The 20,628-nt window shown below is 36.6% G+C and overlaps 1 protein-coding gene across 1 annotated transcript in view; it reads left to right on the plus strand.

The window, feature by feature from the left end:
* The window catches only part of LOC123562234 (protein ecdysoneless homolog), a 61,717-nt gene that overhangs the window by 31,419 nt on the left and 9,670 nt on the right, over positions 1 to 20,628 (plus strand). The window contains exons 10-13 of the mRNA XM_053526149.1: positions 4,583 to 4,683; positions 5,373 to 5,547; positions 7,402 to 7,433; positions 10,062 to 10,267. Coding sequence (XP_053382124.1) covers positions 4,583 to 4,683; positions 5,373 to 5,547; positions 7,402 to 7,433; positions 10,062 to 10,267 — 514 coding nt within the window. The remainder of the gene's footprint in view (positions 1 to 4,582; positions 4,684 to 5,372; positions 5,548 to 7,401; positions 7,434 to 10,061; positions 10,268 to 20,628) is intronic.

A 20,628-nucleotide genomic window follows, 5' to 3' on the forward strand; every position in this document is an offset into this window, starting at 1 on the left:
GGGTGATATTTGAAAGCAACTGTAATTCGTTCTAGAGTTGGGGTGATATTTGAAAGCTACTGTAATTCGTTCTAGAGTTGGGGTGATACTTGTAAACTACCTGTACTCATTTTAGAGTTGGGGTGATATTTGAAAGCTACTGTAATTCGTTCTAGAGTTGGGGTGATACTTGTAATCTACCTGTACTTATTAGCTCGACTATTCGAAGAATAGTCTAGCTATTCTACTCACCCTGGCGTCGGCGTCGGCGTCGGCGTCGGCGTCACACCTTGGTTAAGTTTTTGCATGCAAGTACATACAGCTATCATTTAAAGGCATATAGCTTTGAAACTTATTTATTCTTTTTCTAGGTCAATTACCAACCTCTCTGGGTCAAGTCCCATAACTCTGACATGTATTTTGAGCAAATTATGCCCCCTTTTGGACTTAGAAAATTTTGGTTAAAGTTTTACATGCAAGTTACTATCTCCAAAACTAATGCAGATATTGAATTGAAACTTCACATGTGTCTTCGGGGTTATAAAACTAGTTGATAGCACCAAGTCCCATAACTCTGACCTTCATTTTGGCCAAATTATGCCCCCTTTTGGACTTAGAAAATTCTGGTTAAAGTTTTGCGTGCAAGTACATACAGCTATTACTAAAAGGCATATAGATTTGAAACTTATTTTTTCTTTTTCTAGATCAATTACCTACCTCACTGGGTCAAGTCCCTTAACTCTGACATGTATTTTGAGCAAATTATGCCCCTTTTGGACTTAGAAAATTCTGGTTAAAGTTTTACATGCAAGTTACTATCTCCAAAACTAATGCAGATATTGAATTGAAACTTCACATGTGTCTTCGGGGTTATTAAACTAGTTGATAGCACCAAGTCTCATAACTCTGACCTTCATTTTGGCCAAATTATGCCCCCTTTTGGACTTAGAAAATTCTGGTTAAAGTTTTGCGTGCAAGTACATACAGCTATTACTAAAAGGCATATAGATTTGAAACTTATTTTTTCTTTTTCTAGATCAATTACCTACCTCACTGGGTCAAGCCCCATAACTCTGACATGTATTTTGGCCAAATTATGCCCCCTTTTGGACTTAGAAAATTCTGGTTAAAGTTTTGCGTGCAAGTACATACAGCTATTACTAAAAGGCATATAGATTTGAAACTTATTTTTTTCTTTTTCTAGATCAATTACCTACCTCACTGGGTCAAGTCCCATAACTCTGACATGTATTTGGGGCAAATTATACCCCCTTTTGGACTTAGAAAATTCTGGTTAAAGTTTTACATGCAAGTAACTATCTCCAAAACTACTACAGATATTAAATTGAAACTTCACATGTGTCTTCAGGGTTATAAAACTAGTTGATAGCACCAAGTCCCATAACTCTGACATGTATTTTGGGCAAATTATGCCCCCTTTTGGACTTAGAAAATCCTGGTTAAAGTTTTGCGTGCAAGTACATACAGCTATTACCAAAAGGCATATAGCTTTGAAACTTATTTATTCTTTTTCAAGGTCAATTACCAACCTCACTGGATCAAGTTCCATAACTCTTAACATGTATTTTGAGCAAATTATGCCCCCTTTTGGACTTAGAAAATTCTGGTTAAAGTTTAACATGCAAGTTACTATCGCCAAAACTAATGCAGATATTGAATTGAAACTTAACATGTTTCTTCGGGGTTATAAAACTAGTTGATAACATCAAGTCCCATAACTCTGATATGTATTTTGGTCAAATTATGTCCCCTTTCGAACTTAAAACTCTTTTGATATTTAACATTTTGGGTAATAATTTCCTGCTTCTGTGACAATATTTCGAATAGTCGAGCTTGGCTGTCTTACGGACAGCTCTTGTTTTAGAGTTGGGGTGATATTTGAAAGCAACTGTAATTCGTTCTAGAGTTGGGGTGATACTTGTAAGCTACCTGTACTTATTTTAGAGTTGGGGTGATATTTGAAAGCTACTGTAATTCGTTCTAGAGTTGGGGTGATACTTGTAAGCTACCTGTACTTATTTTAGAGTTGGGGGTGATATTTGAAAGCAACTGTAATTCGTTCTAGAGTTGGGGTGATATTTGAAAGCTACTGTAATTCATTCTAGAGTTGGGGTGATACTTGTAAACTACCTGTACTCATTTTAGAGTTGGGGTGATATTTGAAAGCTACTGTAATTCGTTCTATAGTTGGGGTGATACTTGTAAGCTACCTGTACTTATTTGTACCCCCCGACAACAAAGTTGTAAGGGGGGGTATACTGGTTTCAGGTTGTCTGTCTGTCTGTCTGCCCGTCTGTCCGTAGACGCAATCTTGTGCGCACCATCTCTCCTTATCCCCTTGACAGAATTTAATGAAACTTCACACAAGTGATCAGTACCAACAGTAGTTGTGCATGGGGCATGTTAGGTTCTTTTAGAAAAAAAATTTGCAGAGTTATGGGACTTTGTTTTTTTGTTACTATACTATATACATAGACACAATCTTGTGCGCACCATCTCTCCTCATCCCCTTGACACAATTTAATGAAACTTCACACAAGTGATCAGTACCAACAGTAGTTGTGCATGGGGCATGTTAGATTCTTTTAGAAAAAAAAATTGCAGAGTTATGGGACTTTGTTTTTTTGTTACTATACTATATACATAGACACAATCTTGTGCGCACCATCTCTCCTTATCCCCTTGACACAGTTTAATGAAACTTCACACAAGTGATCAGTAACAACAGTAGTTTTGCATGGGGCATGTTAGGTTCTTTCAGAAAAAAAATTTGCAGAGTTATGGGACTTTGTTTTTTTGTTACTATACTATATACATAGACACAATCCTGTGCGCACCATCTCTCCTCATCCCCTTGACACAGTTTAATGAAACTTCACACAAGTGATCAGTACCAACAGTAGTTGTGCATGGGGCATGTTAGGTTCTTTCAGCGACAAAAATTGCAGAGTTATGGGACTTTGTTTCTTGTTAACATACTATGTACATGCAGTCTGCATATGCAATCTTGTGCGTGCCTAATCTACCAAACCCTTGCACACAATTTAATGAAACTTCACACAAGTGATCAGTACCAACCCTAGTTGTGCATGGTGCATGTTACATTCTTTTAGATAAATATTCTGCATAGTTATGGGACTTTGTTTTTTGTTACTATACTGTATACATACAGTCTATATACATACAGTCCACATAATTATGCAATCTTGTGTGCGTCAAATTGCAATGTACTGTATCAGTGCATGTGGGGGGTACATTCATCACCTTTAGTGATAGCTCTAGTTTAGAGTTGGGGTGATATTTGAAAGCTACTGTAATTCGTTCTAGAGTTGGGGTGATACTTGTAAGCTACCTGTACTTATTTTAGAGTTGGGGTGATATTTGAAAGCAACTGTAATTCGTTCTAGAGTTGGGGTGATATTTGAAAGCTACTGGACCAGGTAATCGTACTAGAGTTTGAGTGATATTTGAAATCATTCTAGAGTTGGGGTGATATTTGAAAGGTACCATTACTCATTAGAGTTTGGGTGTTATTTGAAAAATACTGTTGCTCATTCTAGAGTTAGGTTGATACTTTAAAGCTACAGATCCTCATTTTAGAGTTGGTGTGTTAGTAGTCATTATAGGAATGGGTTGGTACTTATTCTAGGCTTGGAATGGTACTCATTCTGCAGTAGAGGTGGTACTCATTCTAGAATTAGGATGGTACTCATTCTGCAGTAGGGGTGGTACTCATTCTGCAGTAGAGGTGGTACTCATTCTGCAGTAGAGGTGGTACACATTCTGCAGTAGAGGTGGTACTCATTCTGCAGTAGAGGTGGTACTCATTCTGCAGTAGAGGTGGTACTCATTCTGCAGTAGAGGGGGTACTCATTCTGCAGTAGAGGGGGTACTCATTCTGCAGTAGAGGTGGTACTCATTCTGCAGTAGAGGTGGTACTCATTCTGCAGTAGAGGTGGTACTCATTCTGCAGTAGAGGTGGTACTCATTCTGCAGTAGAGGTGGTACTCATTCTGCAGTAGAGGGGGTACTCATTCTGCAGTAGAGGTGGTACTCATTCTGCAGTAGAGGTGGTACTCATTCTGCAGTAGAGGTGGTACTCATTCCGCAGTAGAGGTGGTACTCATTCTAGAATTAAGAAGGTACTCGTGCTAGGGTTGGAATGGTACTCATTGTAGAATTGAGGTGATATTCAATCTAGGGTTGGAATGGTACTCATTGTAGAATTGAGGTGATATTCAATCTAGGGTTGGTTTTCATTTTAGAGTTGAGGTTACATTGGAATATCTTCATTTATATAAAGTTTGATGTGAAATGAGAAATAGAGAAGAAATACTGTTGAAATGTTTAGAAAGACTCCTGTAGAATGCTGCTCACTCTATCATCGATCACTCCAGCATCAGTGTCTCGAGCTCCTAAGCTCACTCCAGCAATTCATGTGGTCCATGACGGTTTTCATTATATTTTCTGTTAGAGTCACTGGCAACCCAGGATAAATCAAATATTTTGCTCATGGAGGGATTTGTGTGTTACTGTTTAATAATTTTAACATTATTACCGATATTGTGCACTGTCCTCTCAGGGGAGACGATCCTGGTGCAGAAGTGCTTCACTTATTGAAGACACTGGATGTTGATATTGAAGGAAGACGTAGAGCAGAGCAATATCTTGAATCTCCAGATGGTGAGTACATATCTCCCTTGAAATGTAAATGGGGCCAGGTAGATTTTTCTTTTGTTTCATTCTTTGGTGTTTCTTTAAAATCTTGTGTGTCAGTCTCATAATTCAGTCTGAGACGAAGCTGGCTTTAACTTTAGTGAATTTAACATGTAGTAGGGGATTTTTGATTCAGTAAATATTCCTACAACAATGACTCTGTATTAATTTGTATCCACCACTTTGACAGACAACTCTCTGTATTACCGGTAATTTGTATCCACCACTTTGACAGACAACCCTCTGTATTAATTTGTATCCACCACTTTGACAGACAACTCTCTGTAATAATTTGTATCCATCACTTTGAAAGACAACTCTCTGTATTAATTTGTATCCACCACTTTGACAGACAACTGCTTCTCCAGCAGCCCTTGCACACATTTCTTGTTTAACACTGTACTTTAGTTTTGTAACTGCCTTCATAGGTTAGTACAGAATCAGTTAAAAGTTACTTCAAGAGCTAGTCCTTTACATTTTAAAATGGTTTAATACTTTAAATTACTTTAAGTGTGAAAAATTAAGATTTAAAGTAATGTCTTGTAAGTTTTGCTGAAGAGCAGCATTGAATTATTCAAGGAGTAACCTACAGGAAGTATTGCAGTTGTCTTATTTTACATATATCTGAATAACATTGTGCCTGGCTTCATTTCTAGATGATTCCTGGATGAACCTGACACCAGAATCTCTGGATGAGATGATGCGAGAGAGAAGTGGTAACTATGGTAACCAGGAGGATACTGACAACGTATTTGATCTTGGTAAAATAGCGGACAGCATGAAAGCATTTGTTGGCAATGTCTCTAGTGCAGATGGTGCAGAGTTCCCTAGGTATGGCTGTTTTACAGTATGTCCTACAAAACAGGTTTCCTGTCCTACTTATTTTACCTGACAAAAATTGCTTACTTTGAAATTTGTGGAGATTTATTTTTGACTACAGAATTCACTCAAGTTTTGATAGCTAAACGTTTATTTAGGCATTTCACTTAGTGTTAGGTATAAACATAATGTTGAGTGAATGGTTTACAGGAATGTTGTTATTATGATAAAAAGCAACAAATACTTGGTTTTCTGAATTAGGTTTACTTTGACAATATTGAGGTGTTCGGACTTTGACAATATTGAGGTGTTCGGACAATATTTCTGTACAGGAAACTGATTTCAGTGCAGGGAAACAATTTATAAATGCTGTGAATTTAGATCGGAAGACAATTAATGATGCTAAGATTTCTGCACAGGAAACATATAATTGATGCTATGTCTTCAGTGCAGAGAAACAATGTTTTAATGTGAGTGCAGGTAAACAATTTCAGGGCCCATGCTGTCGTTCGCCACTCGAGCCATTTGGCGAATCTGCGATGAAAGTGGTGAAGAAAAATCGCAAGTGGCGAAAACGAAAAAATCTTCGTAATTTGGACCACCATTTTGTTTCAGACATTCTAAATCGTAACCTCCGAGAAATTATGTTTTAAAAAAAACGTTGACTGGTTCCGATAATTTTACCTTATAAAATTAACTTCTTTCGGGATAGTACTACCCAGTCTGCGTTCACTTTACATATAACAATGTGTAATAAACATCTTGACACGCGAGAAGATGCAATTTGCAATCAATTAATAACAATTATCGGGTTAAAATAATATTTTTGTTTTGTTGTCATTACGGCAGATTAAATGATTGATGCCTTTAATTTCCATGGATCTAATAATTAATAAATAAATCGGCAAAATAATGAATGGTTTGATGAATTTTTTAACGTTCCCCGCCCCCGTCAGAAGCATTAAGTCACAGGCACGGGTCGGTTTATTTTTTGTTAATATAAAAATACCTTTTTTTCACAAAAATTCTTTTTTTGTTGGTCAATGTAAAAAAAAAAAAGGATGAAAAAAAATTGATCAATTATCAAACCGACATGTGCCAGATTTTTTTCATAATTTTTTTTTTTTTTTGACTATCATATAGAAGCATTTTGTGTAAAAAAAAAAAGGGTTTTTTTTGTTTTTTTTTATATTAAACAAAAAAAAAAAAAAATAACTGGCCCTTTGCTGTGATTTAGTAAGAAATTAGTAAAGGTGTTTGCCATGTTTTTTGAAGGTCTTAAAACTTAAGAATGGTTTGAAATGTAACCCGTTCAGAAACCCAAACAGAAGAAAAATAGGTAAGGGTAGATTTCCGGGCCCCAAAAAAACCACCCCCGGGCCCCAGATTTACCATAGTACCCCACAACAAAAAGAAGTGAAAGGGAAAAATATTTCGAGGTTGCTTCAAACTCCTTAAAGGTCCCCTATATAGCTAGATATCCATTTGTTTCGGGGAAGTAACAAAAGTTTTAAACGCGCCCCGGGGGGGGAAAAACCTCTCAGCCCCTCCCTACTTTCCCGAGAAAAAGGTGGCCCCAAACTTTTTCAGCCGAGTGGGGGCCCCTGAATTTATGTTGCTATGAATAAGTAGGAAACATTTTTAAAGAGCAAAAGATTTCCAAGGGAAAAAAATTTAAGGGTTGATTTCTTCAGTGCAAAAAAAAAAAATTTTTTTTTTATATGAGTGGGTTAACAATTTTGATGCTGTGAATTTAGTAGGAAAATTTAAATTTGATGCTATGTTTCAGTGCAGAAAAAACTATTTTTAATGTGAGTGGGTAAAAAATTTCTTTTGCAAGTGAGGGAAGCCTTTCATTGTTTTCAGTGCAGGAGATGATGTTGAAGAAGATGAAACTCGTTTGTGGAGTGGTTTTTACTCCCATGCGGGAAAAATTTTTGTTGGCACCTTGCTTCTTTACTTTTATTTTTTACCGCTTCAAAGGGGTATATTGTTTTCTTATCGCCCATCCTTTCTCCGTTTTAATAAAAGAGGCCATTTTTTGTAGTTGTATTTCTGTATAAATCTAGGTAAAGGTTGAAAACTGGACAAAGGTTTAAACTAGGTCGATCATAGAAAAATCTTTTAAAATCACTAGGGGCACTTTTCCTTTGATCTTCTATAAAAGTTTGTCCCCATAAAATCGGTAAAGGTTTAAAATGGACAAAGGTCTTAAACTGGGTTTGTCTTAAAAAAATTTTTTTACCCCCTAGAGGTCACTTTTCCCATTTGTCTTCATATAAAAGTTTGTCTCATGAAATTAGGTCAAGTCTAAAAACGGTTTACCCGAGTTCCGAGTACATAGTTAAATCATAAAAAAAACTGTTTTTTCTTTTCATCATTTTTTCAGAATGTTTGTCTCTAAAAACATAGGTCAATTTAGAAATTAGGTCAAAGGTCAGATATAGGAACGTTGAAACGTTAGAGGCCACTTTTTCTACTTTTTTTATAAAAAATTTTCCCAGAATGTTTGTCCAAAAAGTCTGGGTGAAGTTTAAATGGATAATTGAGATTTTAAAGCTGGTCACTGGTTAAATTAGAAAAGCTTGTTTACACTGTAGAGGTCACATTTTCTACTTGATGATCACAAATCTTTATCTAATGTTAGTTGCTATGTAAATTTGAAATGTGAGTCCCTGAAGAAAAAAAATAGGTCTTAGGAAAAATCATAGAAAGCCCTTTGTAACATGAAGGCCATATATACTATTTGTTTCCCCTGTTACTTGGTCAGTTTTTTTGTGTTTAAATTAGAAGATTGGTATCTTGGTATTTGGTAAAAAAAAACAAGGTCAAATTGATAAGAAAAAAAATTGGGTTAATGATCTCCCCGATTTAAAAAAATTTATGGTCGAAATTTGTCTTATGAAATCTTTTTTAAAATTATAATAGAAATATTTTTGGTGACACATCATTTTGTTTGTAAAAAATTTAGGCCATCAGAGGGGGATAGTTTACTTTTTATATTTGCAATAGTTTTTCCAATATGATATAGGGGATACTTTAATGTAATTCTTGTTAAAAAAAAAAGGGCCAATTTTAAAATATTTCAATATATTTTCGTGTGACCCCCTTCCAAAAATTTTTCATTAGGAGAGAGATTAAGGTATCGTGGTCGTCTTTTCTTTTGTCTGTCTTTATTTTTTGCACGAAGGATATCAAATAACATAGAACAAACTTTCCATAATAGAAAATATTAAAATTTAAAAAAGTTAAAAAGGGGAAAAAAGTATTACAGTAATTTTTGTCTTCAGTCGAGTTTAGTTTAAAAATATTCTTTTGTCAAAGTGCATTACTTTGGACTTACACTTCGTGTTCTAACATCCAATAGAGGGGGATCCCTTTTTCCCATGGTCCATTTAGTTTGTATTTGAATTATCTTGTTTGTCCCCATAACGTACAAATGTTACTTTTTATAGGGGGTTAGGGAATGGTCTTGGAAAAAATAAATTTGGGCGTGCTGGGAAAACCCCAAAATGTGGGTTTGCGACCAGCTGGATCAGACAGTGGCATCTGCGCAGTCTGGGTCAGGATCCATGTGTTCGTAACCCTTTCCCCAATTGCAGTAGGGTTTAAAGCGAACAAAATGGATCCTGACCAGACGGCGGTTTGCGCAGGCTGGGCGGATCCCTGCGGTCGCAAACCCATATGCCATGGGAAAACCCAAAATAGTGGGTTTGTGACCAGCATGGTCAGACACCCGGCATCCATTTGCTTGCCTAATTTCGTAGGCTTTAAAGCGAAAACATGGTCCGACAGAGCGCGATTTTGGAGGTGGTTGGATCAGCTGGGCGAAAACCCCCTATGCCTGGGAAAAAAAACATAGTGGTTTGGACCAGCAGGATCCGACCAGCCTGCGCACCGCGCGTTGGTCGGATTTTTTGCTGTTCGCTAACCCTTTCCCCAATTGCGTGGCTTTAAAAAGGAAAAACAGGATCCCGACCCGACGCGCGGTTGCGCGGGTGGTCTGGATCCCTGCTGGTCGCAAACCCCTATGTTGGTTTTCTCATGGCACGGCTCATATGTAGTAGATGTTGAATAATTTCTGGTATTTGATTCTCATGATTCCAAAGCACCATATTTGTTCTTGTATCAGAATTTGTAAATTTCTAAAGTAAAATCTGAAAATGACTTCCAGTAGTCAGCAGATTTATATGATTTCAAGCTTGATATGTGATATCATTTTCTACACCTATTTCTACTTCCTACTCTTGAACAGTCCTTTACCATTATGACTGTGAGGCACTTTAGATCTTAAGAGGAGTGGGATACTGTAGCTCTTTGTGCAAAGACATGTTTTTATTAAATGTGCTTGTTGTAAAGAACTGGTACTTCCTTGGAAGAAACAGTACAAATGGACCAGCCTCAGACACTCAAAAACATCTGGTAAATTTCAGATCAGTTGTAACCTTTGACCTAAAGATTGTAATTATCATACTTAATTCAATTTAAAGAAATTCCCTCATGATTATTTTGTCTATAATCCCTAGAGTTTGAGGACAGCTGTAGTGACTCGAGTTCGGACATGGATGAGTACGGCTGGGAGGAGGATGAAGAGGGTAAAACATCTTCCTCTAAACATGCCAGGATCAAACGTCCCCCATCACTCGATAAATACATGGACATCATGGACAAAGAACTTTCCAAAACTGATGTTGGCAAAAGTTTTGAAAAACAGAAAAAGAAAACAGAAAAGGTAGTTAAAGGTTTAGCAGTATATCACCAAACCACAGAGTTGTGTCAACATCAAATAAAGTATTACAGGAAAGGGTGGCACTTCTTGATAGTTTAAAGGTTTTAATATTTATTGTAGATATTGTAAAACATGTACATTTTACATGCATTTGCAATACTGTCAGTGTCTTAAAATTGAAAAATTCTAAGTTTCTGGGATTTTTAAATCATTTTTAGCTCATCTGATTTTTTGGGAAAAAATGATGAGTTATTGTCATCACTTGATCGGTGTCGGCGTCTGCGTCGGCGTTGCCTGGTTAAGTTTTATGTTTAGGTCAGCTTTTCTCCTAAACTATTGCTTTGAAACTTGGAACACTTATTCACCATCATAAGCTGACCCTGTACAGCAAGAAACATAACTCCATCCTGCTTTTTGCAAGATTTATGGCCCCTTTTGTACTTAGAAAATATCAGATTTCTTGGTTAAGTTTTATGTTTAGGTCAACTTTTCTCCTAAACTATCAAAGCTATTGCTTTGAAACTTGCAACACTTGTTCATCATCATAAGCTGACCCTGTACATCAAGAAACATAACTCCATCCTGCTTTTTGCAATAATTATTGCCCCTTTTCGACTTAGAAAATCAGTTTTCTTGGTTAAGTTTTATGTTTAGGTCAGCTTTTCTCCTAAACTATCAAAGCTGTTGCTTTAAAACTTGCAACACTTGTTCACCATCATAAGCTGACCCTGTACAGCAAGAAACATAACTCCATCCTGCTTTTTGCAAGATTTATGGCCTCTTTTGGACTTAGAAAATATCAGATTTCTTGGTTAAGTTTTATGTTTAGGTCAACATTTTCTCTTAAACTATCAAAGCTATTGCTTTGAAACTTGCAACACTTGTTCACCATCACAAGCTGACCCTGTACAGTAAGAAACTTAACTCCATCCCACTTTTTGCAATAATTATTGCCCCTTTTCGACTTAGAAAATCAGTTTTCTTGGTTGAGTATTATGTTTAAGTCAGCTTTTCTCATAAACTATCAAAGCTATTGCTTTAAAACTTGCAACAGTTTTTCACCATCATAAGCGGACGCTGTACATCAAGAAACATAACTCTCTCCTGCTTTTTGCAAGAATGATGGCCCTTTTTAGATTTAGAAAATCATGGGTAGGACAATATTTCTATTATACAAAAAAATCAGATGAGCATCAGCACCCGCAAGGTGGTGCTCTTGTTTATCTATTTGTCTGCCATGTGCAAGTTTTGATAGATTGTCATTTGCAGTTAAATCTAAGAGAAACAACTGTTGTAAAGAATTAAACATAATGACTTTTTAGCTCACCTGTCACTTTGTGACAAGGTGAGCTTTTGTGATCGCTCGGCGTCCGTCGTGCGTGCGTGCGTGCGTCCGTAAACTTTTGCTTGTGACCACTCTAGAGGTCACATTTTTAGCTCACCTGTCACAAAGTGACAAGGTGAGCTTTTGTGATCGCGCAGCGTCCGTCGCCATCTGTGCGTAAACTTTTGCTTGTGACCACTCTAGAGGTCACATTTTTCATGGGATCTTTATGAAAATCGGTCAGAATGTTCAGCTTGATGATATCTAGGTCAAGTTCGAAACTGGGTCACGTGCAGTTAAAAACTAGATCAGTAGGTCTAAAAATAGAAAAACCTTGTGACCTCTCTAGAGGCCATTTATTTTATTACCCGAAATTATAACCAGAAGACAAGTAGCATTCACATTTTTACATGTTTATTTGTACATTTCAGATATGAATACAGTCACATATTTCAATTACCGGCACGTAAGATACTGTAAACAGTGCTAATTCAACCTATGAAATATTCCTTTCAATATAAAAGTTATTATCAATATTTTGGCAGAGTATGGCCACTCCAATGAAAGCTATTTGAAAACCAGTCGACCGGGAGGAAACCAGACGTACTCGTAAAGCACCACGTCATTGCTCCACGTTACCTGTAGAGCAACAAGCAGCGCCACACGGACGCAAGGGATACCACAGTACACCACAGTAAATTAAACATCCCCCAAAACTCGACGTTACCTGCAAAGCAATGAGGAATATTTAGCGGACCAACGGAGCAAGGCAACGTACTGTGGTTCTAAGCAACGAGCAAGGCTACAGTACACAACAATATTTAGCGGACCAACGGAGCAAGGCAACGTACTGTAATTCTAAGCAACGAGCAAGGCTACAGTACACCACAATATTTAGCGGAGCAAGGCAACGTACTGTACTTCTAAGCAAGGCAAATACTATAATGAGCAAGGCTACAGTACACCACAGTAAATTAAATATTCCCCATAACTCGACGTTACCTGCAAAGTAATGAGGAACATTTAGCGGACCAATGGAGCAAGGCAACGTACTGTAATTCTAAGCGAGGCAAATACTATATGATGAGCAAGGCTATGACATCAGCAAGGCTATGATACATTTAAGCAAGGCTAGTCAGATATTGCCAAGGCACTAGAGCAATACCTTTAATATACACCGTAACATCCGTACCATCAAAACGTCCCAAAGCACGCCCGATCGCCCCCACGGCCGACAGAATTCTTCCAGGCCCTTACAATTAGGAGTGACATAAAAATAATTGTATATAAATATGGAAATGATTAACTGGAATTTTAGTAATAAAAATTATACATGTATTAATTCTAAATTGTCCTTTTGATTTCTCATAAAGCAACAGTCCGGAAGAATGATATCCTTTTAGATTTGTCTGTTTCACAAATTGTTTGTAGCCCAGGAATCCGTTCAATTAATGTCTGTGGAAAGTACCTGGAGTGTGGAAAGTACCTGGAGTCTGATCACTTCCGGAGTTGGCACCCAATGGCAGCATATTATCTGCAACATAAATACTTCACAAAACAGTCAGATTGTCATAACAGAATTAAAGGTACAAAATATAATGAATTGTAGTATACAACAATTTTTATTATTATTATTATTATTACTGGGGTGTGGCGGGTGGGCAATTTAACATCGATCTGAAGCGCTAGCCAATACACCTTTAGTTCAACTGAGAAGATTGCACGTGCTCTCGATTTAATATAACGCTCGAGTGGTTCCCTGACGAATAGGCGTTTATCATTAATCTGTTATGTTTAGACAAGGAACTAGAAAACTGGATTACTTGACAACGACGATAGTTTATAGCTAACACACCTAGCAACGAGATAGCCATAAATTTCGGGAAAAATAAAAGTAATTATTTTTAGGCAAAATAATTTTTATTATTTTATTACCCGAAATTATAACCAGAAGACAAGTAGCATTCACATTTTTACATGTTTATTTGTACATTTCAGATATGAATACAGTCACATATTTCAATTACCGGCACGTAAGATACTGTAAACAGTGCTAATTCAACCTATGAAATATTCCTTTCAATATAAAAGTTATTATCAATATTTTGGCAGAGTATGGCCACTCCAATGAAAGCTATTTGAAAAACCAGTCGACCGGGAGGAAACCAGACGTACTCGTAAAGCACCACGTCATTGCTCCACGTTACCTGTAGAGCAACAAGCAGCGCCACACGGACGCAAGGGATACCACAGTACACCACAGTAAATTAAACATCCCCCAAAACTCGACGTTACCTGCAAAGCAATGAGGAATATTTAGCGGACCAACGGAGCAAGGCAACGTACTGTGGTTCTAAGCAACGAGCAAGGCTACAGTACACAACAATATTTAGCGGACCAACGGAGCAAGGCAACGTACTGTAATTCTAAGCAACGAGCAAGGCTACAGTACACCACAATATTTAGCGGAGCAAGGCAACGTACTGTACTTCTAAGCAAGGCAAATACTATAATGAGCAAGGCTACAGTACACCACAGTAAATTAAATATTCCCCATAACTCGACGTTACCTGCAAAGTAATGAGGAACATTTAGCGGACCAATGGAGCAAGGCAACGTACTGTAATTCTAAGCGAGGCAAATACTATATGATGAGCAAGGCTATGACATCAGCAAGGCTATGATACATTTAAGCAAGGCTAGTCAGATATTGCCAAGGCACTAGAGCAATACCTTTAATATACACCGTAACATCCGTACCATCAAAACGTCCCAAAGCACGCCCGATCGCCCCCACGGCCGACAGAATTTTTCCAGGCCACAATAAATTTGCCAAAATTTATCCCCCAAAAATTCTGTGCAACGATTTCTTAAATTCTAAAAAATACTATCTCAACTTTACAACAATTATATTTGTTCTTTTAAACCAAACTGGTTCATCCATATAACTATAACATAATCGGATAGGCTATTTGAAAGACAAGTAGAGCAAATCCCGCCAACATCACGTGATCACGTTTTGCCAATGTATGAAACAAGGAGCGGAAGGATTATCGTCTTGAGTGATTCGGATCATTTGTTCATCATCATGATGATAATCTATAGTTCTATCTTTGAAAGAAATAACTAACTTAAATGCTTACCTAAAATATATTTGTTTGGATACACGTTTTATCTTAAGATTTATGTCCTAATGTAATTCAATTAAATTCAATTCCAACCATGTTGATATGTGCCCCTTCAAGGCTATACATCAATATCCAGAAAGACCATTATCCCTTTTATCCGCAAGCATTATCCCTTTTATCCACAAGCATTATGTTGTTACTGCATTTTGGTTAGCTTTTCAATGAGTTTACCAGGCCTCAATCGGGTCGGGTATGACAACACAATCCAATACACTACGGTACCAATTTAAACATAGTATAGATCAACTTGATACTAATTAAAACGACTGCATGTTTATACATTGTATTATCGTTTGCTTGTTATGGTTCTCATGCATCGTTGAACTCAAGAAGATTGTCAATGAAAAAAGTTAAGTGCATACTGAAATGTTTTCTGTATTGAAACGTTTTAATGAAGAAAATCATAATTATCAAACATTTTATCGTTTAAGTTACCGTGTGGATTTATACATCAAGGCATGTCTGCCCTATTGATTTATAATAATACTGCGGTAGAATACCGAAGCTAGCGGATGGGTCACACATCCCTAAAAATTGTCGTGCAATTATACATGTATTTATAAATGAATAGATCTACTGCGGAACTAGGTCGATATATTTATCAATAACGTGTTAAAGTAGTTGTACTTCTGTCGAATCGTATATTAAAAGAAAACCATACTTTACTATGAAGACCCTGAATAATCGACTTTTCCAATAATGTTTCGCTATGGCTTTTCTACTTCTAAATACGTAATCGTTCTATAAATAGATTGCGCTATACAGCATGAAATATGTCCAGATATTCAACTTACACGAAAACACAATTTCAACCTTATTTTGTAAATCTAATACATAATGACGTTAACATTATCTGTCTTCAGTAAATAATTTCGGCTTGGTTTGTCAAAGAAATTTTTTACTTAAATATTAAAAATCCGACTTTAATAATTTATATAACAAACCAACACTGATTTATGAAATCCCGGTTCCGGGCTAAGGTCAAAAAACTACAGAATTTCGTTAACATGATATAGTGCTACATGGGCTATTCGGAGAGAATTCACTTACTGGAACAGGAGAAAAATTAAGACAACCAAAAAATTTTCATTCATACATAACGTAACAAACGACTGGTAGTTTGTTACAGATTTCAACCAAATCCCATGATAACCAGCTCTGAAGTTTTGCTCACTACACATACATACTCCAGTGATAAAATCATCAGTCAAGAGTGTTGTAATACAGTATGATGACTTCCAAAATTTTAAGAACCATTAATATGATCTGTGATATTGAATTCGGCTAAATATTGGCAGTATATCTTAACGCTACATATTTACAACTATGATGACCTAATCTTACATTAGTTAGCTTCTAACACCAAACAAAAACGTGACACTATATAACGGGAAACCAAGTGCAAAACAGTTCTATCTACTGTTATTTGCAATGTCACACCATTTTAAAATGTCATGTTAACTGACACCAGTGCCCTTAGAAATAAATACGAACAGCTCTAACTAAATACTATTAAGAATTAATGACAACCAATAAAATATCATAGGAAAGCTAGCCACATATACATGTATAAATTCAATCGATTTCTCTTTAGTTTTAAAAGTTTAGAATGGTGTAAGATTTTTTTTTTTTTTTTTTTTTTTTGAGGCCGCAACTTGAATTAACAAAGTTTCCGTGATATCTTATTTGACTCTGGTAACAATAGAATCTATAATAATATAATAGAATCCGGTTCTGTATGGAAAATAACAAAATATCTATTGTTTTTCAGCCTCTAAATTGACAGACATCACGATTCTGACCCCGTTTCTTCGAAAAATTCAAGTAACAATGTGTTTCGGGAAACGTAACAATCGTTTCAAATTTAATGTACGGAAAGTTGAGCTTCAACGAAACAGAATTTCCTCACCAAATTAACAAACGTAGTAGTGCAACAATTAACAATCCTGAACACCAAACAAAGAACAAACTGCCCAACTAATACTGTTTAAAAACGTTTGAATCTTATTTTCATAATAGACCATTTGATTTTTTTTTTTTGTAAAACGTTTGCGAGCATTTAGCCTAAAATAACAGTGAACGAGTTACATAAAATTTATCAACAACATGCGTCACTCTATTTCAAAGATGCACTACAAAGTAACGGTACTCTTTGTAATCTGTGATGACAACTCTACATGATTTGCATGAAAAATACATGAGGCACACAAGAATTTAGTTCAAAATTGACAGTGACATATTAAGCGAAGACAATGTGCATTGCATGAATTAATGTAGCGATATATATGTACGTCGGTGTGTTTAGTTAAATTTCAATCATATTTTGTTTCCCAGCATAAGAAAATTATTCCTCTATACTTGACAAACTATGCTGAAAAGAGATTTAATAAATAAGTCTTTAGATAATGTTGCGAAAACACATTTATCAAAGGAAGGGCCTAAATTACCCACCTGACATGTACATTATACCTGTATTATACAACCTAGCAAGTTCAACATCTTTATTTATTTTGGATTAAGTATTGTGGATCTTAAATTTTCGATTCTATGGATGCACGTGTTCCCGTGCAGTGTATTTGAAGATCATTACCGAAACCAATCGGAAGAAAATGTAAGTACATCTAAGTCTAATATTGAACCAGTGAATTTGTTAGTGATATTTGTTTATGATATCGAAAGAGTTAAATGACCTAACCTGATCCAACGTTAACAGGTGCTGATGCCTGCGTTTGCATGCCGACAGATTCTCCTGGTCATGTAAAACTTATCGCAAAGTGAGGGTCGTAATTAATAGTGTTGAGAAAACCTACTTAAATATCTTACAGTTGCGTCCTTGTATAAATATTTTTCCTTACAATCTTTCTGGTTTCCATAACCCATCCGATCTTAATCCGTATACTATACCCTTGCAATACTAAACTATTCGGCGGTCCCATAAAGGGGACATTAACGTAAAACACTCCAAAAAATTTGCTATTTAAATTGCGGGAAGTAAATGAGCACAACAGTGTCACTGTCTTATGAAATGTGACGTCACCGATGTTACTATTTACTTTGCGAGCACCATACGAGTAATAAAACGGAAATGCCCTATGTGAATCACGTGTATTGAAAGTACCACTGCCTGTCGGAATCAAGAAACTATTACGACAGTTGACTGAACTAGCAACATTATTGTTTTGGTTCGAATCTGTAAAATTATGAGAAATAGGGTCGCCACACCCCGTATTAAGTTTACAGTTAATACAATACACAATTCATAATCGGTGCATAGATGTTAACGGGAAGAGATTAACTGTGTATAACTATTTACTGACGTAAGTACTGTCATTACCAAACTGCAGAATTAATTGCGACTCCTTCGAAATTTGTTCGAAATCAATAACAAACCTACCGGCATTTTGTCTGATGCCTGGAATTTCTGGCAAATCCGCCGTCTAGTTCGCCTTTCATTTCCTTCCCTTCATAATCATCTCGACAGGCTGGCTCGCCTCTACCTTTCAGGCGTGTTCTGCATCGACCACGTGGCATGGCTATTCAATTTAACATCGATCTGAAGCGCTAGCCAATACACCTTTAGTTCAACTGAGAAGATTGCACGTGCTCTCGATTTAATATAACGCTCGAGTGGTTCCCTGACGAATAGGCGTTTATCATTAATCTGTTATGTTTAGACAAGGAACTAGAAAACTGGATTACTTGACAACGACGATAGTTTATAGCTAACACACCTAGCAACGAGATAGCCATAAATTTCGGGAAAAATAAAAGTAATTATTTTTAGGCAAAATAATTTTTAATATTTCACAAGATCTTCATGAAAATTGGTCAGAATGTTCACCTTGATGATATCTAAGTCAAGTTCGAAACTGGGTCACGTGCCATCAAAAACTACGTCAGTAGGTCAAATAATAGAAAAACCTTGTGACCTCTCTAAAGGCCATATATTTCATGGGATCTGTATGAAAGTTAGTCTGAATGTTCATCTTGATGATATCTAGGTCAAGTTCGAAACTGGGTCACGTGCGGTCAAAATCTAGGTCAGTAGGTCTAAAAATAGAAAAACCTTGTGACCTCTCTAGAGGCCATACATATGAATAGATCTTCATAAAAATTGGTCAGAATGTTCACCTTGATAATATCTAGGTCAGGTTCAAAAGTGGGTCACGTGTTTTCAAAAAGTAGGTCAGTAGGTCAAATAATGAAAAAACCTTGTGACCTCTCTAGAGGCCATATTTTTCATGGGATCTGTATGAAAATTGATCTGAATGTTCATCTTGATGATATCTAGGTCAGGTTTGAAACTGGGTCAACTGTGGTCAAAAACTAGGTCAGTAGGTCTAAAAATAGAAAAATCTTGTGACCTCTCTAGAGACCATACTTTTCAATGGATCTTCATGAAAATTGGTCAGAATGTTCACCTTGATGACATCTAGGTCAAGTTCGAAACTGGGTCACATGCCATCAAAAACTAGGTCAGTATATCAAATAATAAAAAAAACCTTGTGACCTCTCTAGAGGCCATATTTTTCATGGGATCTGTATGGAAGTTGGTTTGAATATTCATCTTGATGATATCTAGGTCAAGTTCGAAACTGGGTCAACTGTGGTCAAAAACTAGGTCAGTAGGTCTAAATATAGAAAAACCTTTTGACCACTCTAGAGGCTATATTTTTCAATGGATCTTCATGAAAATTTGTCTGAATGTTCACCTTGATAATATCTAGATAAAATTTGAAACTGGGTCACATGTTGCCAAAATTAGGTAAGTAGGTATAAAAATAGAAAAACCTTGTGACCTCTCTAGAGGCCATACTCTTCATGAGATCTTCATGAAAATTGGTGAGAATGTTCACCTTCATAATATCTAGGTCAAGATCAGAACTGGGTCATGTGCCTTCAAAAACTAGGTCAGATAATAGAAAAACCTTGTGACCTCTCTAGAAGCCATATTTTTCAATGGATCTTCATGAAAATTGGGTCATGTGGAGACAGGTGAGCGATTCAGGACCATCATGGTCCTCTTGTTCATGGGATCTTTATGGAAGTTGGTCAGAATGTTCACCTTGATGATATCTAGGTCAAGTTCGAAACTGGGTCACGTGCCATCAAAAACTAGGTCAGTAGGTCTAAAAATAGAAAAACCTTGTGACCTCTCTAGAGGCCATATATTTCACAAGATCTTCATGAAAATTGATCAGAATGTTCACCTTGGTGATATCTAGATCAAGTTCGAAACTGGGTCACGTGGGGTCAAAAACTAGGTCAGTAGGTCTAAAAATAGAAAAACCTTGTGACCTCTCTAGAGGCCATATTTTTCATGAGATCTTCATGAATATTGGTCAGAATGTTCACCTTGATGATATCTAGGTCAAGTTCGAAACTGGGTCACGTGGGGTCAAAAACTAGGTCATTAGGTCTAAAAATAGATAAATCTTGTGATCTCTCTAGAGGCCATATTTCTCAATGGATCTTCATGAAAATTGGTCAGAATGTTCACCTTGATGATATCTAGGTCAGTTTCGAAACTGGGTCACGTGCGGTCAAAAACTAGGTCAGTAGATCTAAAAATAGAAAAACCTTGTGACCTCTCTAGAGGCCATATTTTTCATGAGATCTTCATGAATATTGGTCAGAATGTTCACCTTGATGATATCTAGGTCAAGTTCGATACTAAGTCATGTGGGATCAAAAACTAGGTCAGTAGGTCTAAAAATAGAAAAACCTTGTAACCTCTCTAGAGGCCATATTTCTCAATGGATCTTCATGAAAATTGGTCAGAATGTTCACCTTGATGATATCTAGGTCAAGTTCGAAACTGGGTCACGTGCGGTCAAAAACTAGGTCAGTAG

The sequence above is a fragment of the Mercenaria mercenaria genome, chromosome 2 (genome assembly GCF_021730395.1).
Source record: "Mercenaria mercenaria strain notata chromosome 2, MADL_Memer_1, whole genome shotgun sequence".
In the NCBI taxonomy this organism is placed as follows: domain Eukaryota; kingdom Metazoa; phylum Mollusca; class Bivalvia; order Venerida; family Veneridae; genus Mercenaria; species Mercenaria mercenaria.